Genomic DNA, 8,640 nt, shown 5'->3' with positions numbered 1-8,640 from the left:
ATTGTTGACCTGTAATGCGGTCGAAAACGTGAAGACGGCTTTGAGTCGCCCCGTTACCCCCGACCGTCTCGGTGCGAGGAGGGGGTTTTAGTTTTCCAGTTGCTTAGGCTCTTGCCAAGAACACGGCTTGCGACAGGATGTCGCCTTGGTTCCGTATTTACGGTGAATATAACAAAGGTCGGATTTTTTTGCACTTTGCGATCGCGCGGGAGAACGACCTCTAGACTTAGATCGGTTATGTCGCGATTTAAACACTTCTTTATTAAGAACCGCGAGTTGTTTAGTAATTTGGTTTAATTTTTTATCGATACCGGATGAGGGTGCTGCCTCTTTCGCCTGGTTTACCGAAGCGACAAACGGTACTACCGAAGTACTCGGGTTATTGGTCTCGGAAATCCTATCCGCTATTTCGGCCAGCTTTTGCAAATCTTGCTCGTTAATCGCGGCTAGAATGGCTTTGTGAGAGTCAGGAAGTTGCTCGATAAACAAAGATCTGAGTACCGCTGGGCTGCACTGACCGTTATTAAGATTTTTCATGTGATTAAGAAGGTGTGAAGGTCTTTGATCGCCTAACACCTGACCTTTTAACAGGCTTTGCAAGCGAGATTCGGGAGAAGTCGCGTAAACGGATAAGATACGCTCTTTGAGACGCTCGAATAGATTATCAGGCGGCGGATCCGCTTTAAGTAAATCAGAGATGTGTGCAACTACTTCAGTGTTGACGCCCGTTAACAAATAGTCGGCTTTGGTTCGGTCGACGGTAATTCCCGCCACGCGCAATGACGCCTCAACTTGCAAAAACCACGCTTCCGGCTCGCTTTTCCAAAATGGCGGAATTTTAGGAACGCGGTATGATTCCACACGCGGCGGTTCTGACATGATTACAGAGAAACAGAGCGCGATCGGAAGCGTTACAATGGTACGCGCAAGATTACGTCGCAAACGCGCGCTAAAACACAAATCACGCGGCGACACTAGGCGCTTACTCGTGGGGACGGCCTACACGAGAAACGAGATCGCGTGCGCTGTTAACATAAGTAAGTGAGAGAGCAACGTTACAGAACGAATGTCTCGACGACTACGACGAGCTGCGACGGGCTGCGATGAAGTATGCAGGACCGCGATGAGCTGCGATGTGCCGTTGCACCGGTGCAGAAGGTCAACCGCCAGGAACAGCCTCGCCAAGGACTCGGTTGAACGGGCTGCCCAATCAGGCACTAACGTTGGACGCGTCTTGACCAATAGCGCGTCGTGCGTAATGGCGCGCTGTTGTTGCTAGGGGCTTGAATCCCCGCAAGAAAAAACTTGCGTCTGCACCTAATATGCGTCGATCTCCTTTTCAGGGTACCGGCTGTATACCGGCTAAATCTGCAACAGAGAAAAATGCCGTCGGGTGCAGGGCCGGCGACTTTTGGTATTTTCGGGTATGGAGTAGGAGGAACGCGTGGGGTGGGGGGGGAGTACTGAAAAAACAAGTGTGACGTATAAAGCTTAAGCTATCTTCTTTTTTCTATTTGGCTGGACAGTGCAAATGTATTTCTTCTTACTGCATTTTTCTTTATAAACTCATCGAGTATCTCATCTAAGTTCAGTTGTTCAGAAACTCCTGAATGGATGTGCAAAATTGCGACACCGTTCAGTCTGGCTTGTCGCATTGACGATCATAAATACGTTTTTAATCGCCTTAACGTCGAAAATGAACGCTCAGCTGTGCAAGAAGAGTGGGGTATAGTCAACATCAATCTGATCAACTTTGTGAATTGAGGTAGTAGAGTAGCAAATGAAGAATTTTGTTTAAGAAACGTTACCACATCCAATAGATTAGATACCGTGACATTTCTCTGTTGCAAAATATCATAAAACATATTTCTATGAAGTCTTAGTTGCTCTGCATCAAAGTCGTTTTGTTCCTCAATTTTTCCATTCTTTTCTATCTTTCTGTTATAAAATGAAGTGATTACCTCAACCGGAACTTGTTCGCCATCCTCGTCTTTTTTTCCAACGATAAAAGCCTCAATTTGGCACAGGAATTTCATTTTATCAGTCGAGAAACGATCAGTCATTGATGAGAGTATTTGATCGAGGATTTCGAAATAAATTTTTCGAAAATAATGTTCTGGTGAAGAAAATTCATGGGCAACGGAACCAGACTCCAATCGTTTTGGTGCTTTTCGAACTCGGGACGTTTTTGGATCTTTGAGGTCGAGGTCTTTTGCTCCATCGACAGCTTGAGACCACACATCTTCGAATCCATTAATTCTCAGCTGTTTAAGACTATCAATGACAATCATAATTTTTTCGTGAGACTCAGTGATATTCATGTCAGATTTTTGAAGGTCTCTGTTCAGCACTTCTACTCTTTCAAATATATTGATCATAGCAACGAGAAGAAAATAAAATTGACACTGTTCTAAACGTTCCAAAAACCCTTTTGCTTTTGCCATTGCACTGGCATCTGTGTCCTGAGCTTGTATGATTGTAAAAAAAAATCTAGAATCGCTTTATAATTCTGATGAAGGGTTTTTAATGATTTCACTCTTACACACCACCTGAAAAAACGAAGATAATTATCCAATAAAATAAACATGTAAAAACATTTTATTTTATATTTTGTAATAAACATTTAGTTATAAGATAGTTATAAGATTTAGTTATAAGATAATTTTATAAGATAATTTAGTTATAAGATAATTTTATAAGATAATTTAGTTATAAGATAATTTTAGTTATAAGATAATTTTACCTAGTTGTACAAAAAGGTGAAACAATGGGAGCATTATCAGATTGCAAGTCCTTAAAAATCGCTAAACGCTTGGGAAAATCTCTGATAAAATTAATAATTTCTTTGACTATTCCAATAAATTCTTTGGCACAAGAAACTTTCTCCATGGCATCCTGTACTGATAAATTTATTCTATGTGGTGCACAATGCACGTACAGTGCTCTCGGTTCCTCGTTGCGAACTTTTGCCTGCAGACCATTAATTCGGCCACTCACATTCGCAGCTCCATCGAAGCATTGTCCTCTCAATTTGTTTAGATCAAGTCCAAATCGTTTCAGAATATCCATCACGATTTGAAACAAAGTTTCTGACTTAGTATTGCTTGTTTCGAAAAACCCAAGAAAAATCTCTCTTATCGTAAAATCCTCCGAAACAATCCTGATCGAGAAAGAAATTTGTTCCAATCGTGATATCAGATGTCTCATCCGCGATAATAGAATAAATGCTTGCTGCTTTTATGTCAGACAAATGTTTCTGAATAACTCTTTCTGCCATCATTTCAATCATTTCATTAATTGAATCATGGTGAATCCACTTATATCCACATCTTTTCAACCATGTGTTCAATTCAGGGCAGTCCTCAGCTCTCATCTTCAGAATTTGCATCAAATTGGAAGTTTCATCATTGCCGTCTCCACGAAATGCTAATCCTTGCCGAGCCAAAACATTCACAGTGCCAAATATTTTTTTTAAGGCTGCGCGTGCATTTTTCATCTCTCGTTCAGTTGCAGATGAGATACGTTGGATTACACTCACTTCTTTTATGTTTTGCAATGACAGAGTAGCACACTTATGAAAGTAACTCTTCTCGTGGTTTTTAAACGCGAATGTTGCATTACTCCACGTACTAAATCCACGTACAACAAATGCCTCTCGGCATGACATTGCACGACTATCATTTGGTAAAGACATCTTACGATTTACAGCCTCGACACAAATATTGCAAACAATTTTATTAGCAGCATTGAGACCGAGCCATGTATAAGTCTTTTGCCATATCTCAAATTTTTTTGGTGGCTTTTCATCTACAACAAATGTAATAAATAATGCGAGTGCTTGAGAAAATTATGGGGAAATTTATTCCTTTTAAATGGTCAATAGTCAACGGACTCAACAATCAGAAAGAATAGACTTACCTGTACCTGCATTCAGAGATATATTAGAATTTTCGTCAGTGTTTTTAGTATGAGTAGAGAGGTTAGGATCAGGAATCGTTTCGGAAATTGGAGGCTCCAAATTTGAAGCCGAAGAGGCCGAGTCATTTTTCTGCCCTACCTTTGCCTTTCTAAATATGAATTTATCCATGGTATCCTCTCCGGAAGACCGGAACGCACCTTTCAGGGCCGTAAGAAGCAGCGATAGTAGTAAGGGACTCGGTGGACTCGATACAATATGTTAGAGTAATAGAGTGTTAGACCACGCCCGAGCTGCCGACTGTGTCTTCCCTGCAACGGCACGCTCACGCTATCTGATTGGCTGTCGATAATTCAAAGAAGGAGAAGCGCGCTTATGGAGAATTCACACTGCGCCCGATGTTCGACATACGACGATCCTACATCCAATAACAGAATTTATTATTAAAGACAAAAATTTCCTATTGGATGTCGGATCGTCGTACGTCGGACGCAGTGTGAATCCTCCATTATTTTCAGGTTCGAATAAATTGTTATGAACACAGTCTCTCGGCGCTCAATATTTGCTTAATTTTCTTATTTTTTTTATAAATAAATTTTTTTTTCGGGTTTTCGGGCATGGAATTCCATACCCGGAGTGCTCGCGTTCGGGTATGGAGTTTCCATACCCGAAAATGCCCGCGTATGGAGTACTCCATACCCACCATACAATAGTCGCCGGGCCTGGTCGGGTGTCCCCCGACAGGGTCGGTGGACACGAGACGGGCCTCGACGAGAAACTTCTCGAACGTGCACTGAACCGAACGAATCACGTCGGGGTCACCAATTGTAGCGAATTGCAGCTACAGCAATTATGTTCCGTCGGTTTATGGTAATAAAATGCACTTTTAATGAGGCTACAAGAAAAGGTTTATTAGTATCACTATTGTACAGGAGACTCGTGAATAACGAGTATGACGCAACTAAAACTACACGAGAAGCTAACGCGTAGACGCACCAGTGTGTGTGTGTGTCTGTGTTAGACAAGAGACTGTAGGAGTGGCGCAGCAACGGGAGAGCTCGGCTTCCCTGGATCACGAACTCACTAGATGTGTAGTGGGGAAACTCGACGATGGCCACAGGTAAGCGCCCACTAACACCATCTGAACGTCGTTCTCTGAACTTCTTTCTCAATTGCTCTTCCTTTCTCCGTTCTGCTCCGCTCCCTCTCAGAATTTAAATGGTCAGTTAAGTAAATGCCTATCTGTATTGGAACAGAAATTTGGAGGGAATTAGCTTAATTAGCCACTGAATGCTATTGAGAGCTGTTAGAAGTGTTTGACAGACTCTGAATAACTACGTTTGTGATGAAAGTGAAAAGAGTTTAAGAGTATAAAGTGGTTACAAACCTCAGAAGGTAGGATAATTATTCAATTAATCATTGTACTTAAAATCAGTCATGCTTAAATTAAGAATATCGTTTATCTATTTACTTGTGAAACTAACTCTGTGATACTCTAATATCTAGAAAGAATTGCTGGTTGATTCTACGTTGTCTACGAACGGTTACATTTCTGAAATACTTATTAAAATGCAAATGGTCGATATAATCTTACCAATTAGTGTAATTAGCAAATATGCTCAACTGGTGAAACCTTTTACGTGCCTGAATTCATCTACTGAAAAAAACACGGAATCTATCCGTTATAAAAACATGGCAACACCATTAGTTGGCATAACCAACTTGAATAATGAATCGTTGCCATTGATACATTTTGAATTCAAAGGTTTTCGTCTCATGATGCCGACTGATACGAATAAATTACAACACGATTTATTGATGCTTCAGGTTGTAAACCATTTTGCTCTTGTATAATTTCCTTATTATAAAGATTTAATATTTAAACTTATTTATTTTGGTATTATATTATATATTATATAGTTGGACGGAATTCGTATTACGCCGGATGCAGAAAATCCAATTTGTAGAGTTCCATTGCAAACCGACATTTATCAACTGGCTGCTCGAGCAAATATATTAAACGTACCAGGTTCGGCTGTAGAGGATCGACAATATCAAATTAGTGTTAAAGGAGTGTGTGTATATACCACTACTTGGAAGAATTATCAGCTAAGCATTTTAATAAGGTTTACCATCAATTACATTGTCTAAACTGTAAAACTTAAAAGAAAATTTTTGAAACATCCAGATTTGATACAAGCGTCATTGTTTTCAGAGGATGTCTCAATCGTACTTATATGCAATGAACGAGAATCCAGCATTAGAGTGGAATAAGCTCGGGAATGGTATTATTCTAGATCCATACTTTTCAACATCTCCAGTATTAACGAAGTAATATACAATTAATATAATTTAAACGCGTAAAAATTTATATGATAATTATAGTATTCTAATTTTAATATTTAATCCTAGATTTGATCTCTGCTTAATTATTGCCCCAGCTGTCACATTTAAAGGAGACACAATTGTCTGTGGAAGCGCCGTTGAAGTAAATTGCATTACAGACATAGAATTGACAATAAATTTAGATCAAATTAAATTAATATCAACGCTCAATAATGAATTTATGACGTTATTGTCTGGAAATTTCGAGAAGCTGAACGATAAAAATAGTTCTAATAATATAGTTCAAAGATTTCCTTCAGGAGCTCAAAGCATTAAACCTATTAGATGGCTGAAACAGACGTCAGATGATTCAGATATCGACTTCACAAAAGATAGTGGTGTCGATTTTGAAATGTCCAGCATGCATTCCACAATAATTGTAAGTTATCATATAACAGCGTTTCATGATTTAATTCAGAATTTATATTAAAAGTAATGCTTTTTTTTTCTTGTAGGGAAGGCCCATGGTTGAAACTATGATACTTCCACCGTTTGAATTTTTAGTAAATTGCGGAAAGATAACATTTATCCTATACGAAGTCCAGAATACATTCCTTGATTTAGAGGATATAAACATAGTGAGCAATAGTTACATTGGGATTAATTTATTCAATTGCAGTATTTTAATGTTACTAGACATCACAAACGCGCGCTTCGCGCGCGCTATTTAGCTTTAACATTACACAATACACAACTGTCAAATCAAAATATACGAGATGACAGCTGCTCATGATGTAAGCACAGCGAGAGAACCAAGCGGCATCGCGGAAAAGCGGCAACAATAAACTTCGAGATATGCGAGTATCGACTTAATTGCCTTTTTTTAGAAAGGATTATTAAAATATGAATATTATTTTTAGGATATACACAAAACTGACTGCGAAGACGATAATGATAAACAGCCATTACTTTACCTAATGATCAATCAGCCAAACATTTACTTCTCTCAGCAACATTTATCTAAAAAGATACAAGTACGTATTATACCATCTTACTTACAAAAAATTAATACGTCATTTAATATTAATGTGGCATATTATCAAATATTTTATTTTAATTAATATTGTTGCGGAATTTATAGATATCTTGTTTCGATATAACAATAACAGCGCTCGGCGATGCACAAAATTTAAACGCAATACCAAGCGAGAAGGATTTCAAACTTTATATGATAGAAAGTATAGAAACAAAGCATGGAGATCCACATCCAGACACGGGTATCCCACCTTCTTTTGCGACAATAAAATCTGAAATGATTCTAGGCAAAAACCGCCAGTTTTTCATTGAAATGGGACGACCGACGAAAGTACATCTCTCTTTATCCCGGCTCAATCAACTTTATAACATACAGAATAAGGTAACTCAACAAAGAATGTATAACATATTCGTATATATTTTCAACAGTTCTAAATTATATCAATGTTCTAGGTATTATCGTGTTTTATTGATGACGACGTGCAAGTACCTACAGAGAAGAATGAAACTACGGATATGGATTCGCAAAATATAGCAGTGCCGACGAAATCGAGGAAATTCAGTGTACCTGATTTACATTTAAATACAAGACAGATTGTATTATCCTTGAAGACTGACACCGGAGCAGAAATTATTACCAGTTTAGCATCGTTAAACGGAAACCTATCGACACTTCTAAGACCAGACAGAATATATTCAAATCTGTCCATAGATTCCCCTTATAGAAAAATACACTCAACCCATAGAAAAACCCTTAAAGTTGGGTGTGATTTCGGACCGCCAATAGAAGGTTAACCATCATTTAAATGGTTAACGTTCTATTGGCGGTCCGAAATCACACCCAACTTTAAGGGTTTTTCTATGGGTTGAGTGTATTTTTCTATAAGGGTCTTTCATTGTATCTGTTATCTTAAATGGATTATCAAAGTGCTATTAAATCCATGGTGTTGCAACTTCGTATGTGGATTTTTGTATGTGGACTTTTGCTTACTCGGATCAGGAACGGCTCTTAGGAGAAATTTTATAAATTTATAAACGCAATGCTCAATCGGGCGTATGGGAATCATCGAGATAATATAATACATATGTCCATTATTCTATCCAGACACATTTTATATAAGCCATTTACTGCCAATTGATTGATGCATGTCTATCGAAGTACATACGTATGTTTTCCTTCCAATCGCTAAAGACTCTCATCCGATGAAGCATTAACGAGACGCGCGGAAGCGCGTCCGAATTCCGAAATACAACGATCGTCGCTGCTTCTGCGAAGTAACAATATGCTTGTAGAATTTCGAATCGTTACTCGACCACTCTTTCGGGACACTTTTATATTTTCATAATATCATATTATACATTGA

General features: G+C 38.7%; 1 protein-coding gene across 4 annotated transcripts; it reads left to right on the top strand.

Annotated features, from left to right (window-relative positions):
* The first annotated feature begins 438 nt into the window (after nucleotides 1-438).
* On the top strand, nucleotides 439-8,071 carry LOC139786200 (intermembrane lipid transfer protein VPS13B-like). 4 transcript variants are annotated; one of them, XM_071725361.1, is made up of 9 exons: nucleotides 439-4,786; nucleotides 4,849-5,743; nucleotides 5,837-6,042; nucleotides 6,132-6,247; nucleotides 6,329-6,680; nucleotides 6,757-6,879; nucleotides 7,162-7,275; nucleotides 7,383-7,658; nucleotides 7,730-8,071. In XM_071725361.1, the coding sequence occupies exons 4-9, from the start codon at nucleotides 6,135-6,137 to the stop codon at nucleotides 8,069-8,071; spliced, it is 1,320 nt and encodes a 439-aa protein (XP_071581462.1). In that variant the 5' UTR covers nucleotides 439-4,786; nucleotides 4,849-5,743; nucleotides 5,837-6,042; nucleotides 6,132-6,134. The 4 variants fall into 4 exon arrangements, 3 of the variants coding, with proteins under 3 accessions (XP_071581462.1, XP_071581460.1, XP_071581461.1); XR_011722213.1 differs by having other exon boundaries at nucleotides 439-5,743; nucleotides 6,757-7,098; nucleotides 7,730-7,887; XM_071725359.1 differs by having other exon boundaries at nucleotides 439-5,743.
* The last annotated feature ends 569 nt before the right edge of the window (nucleotides 8,072-8,640 follow it).

The sequence above is a fragment of the Temnothorax nylanderi genome, unplaced genomic scaffold (assembly GCF_030848795.1).
Source record: "Temnothorax nylanderi isolate EJ_2023f unplaced genomic scaffold, tnyl_v1.0 TNYL_tig0980_pilon, whole genome shotgun sequence".
Classification (NCBI taxonomy): Eukaryota; Metazoa; Arthropoda; class Insecta; order Hymenoptera; family Formicidae; genus Temnothorax; species Temnothorax nylanderi.
This window is presented reverse-complemented; position numbering and strand designations above follow the sequence as displayed.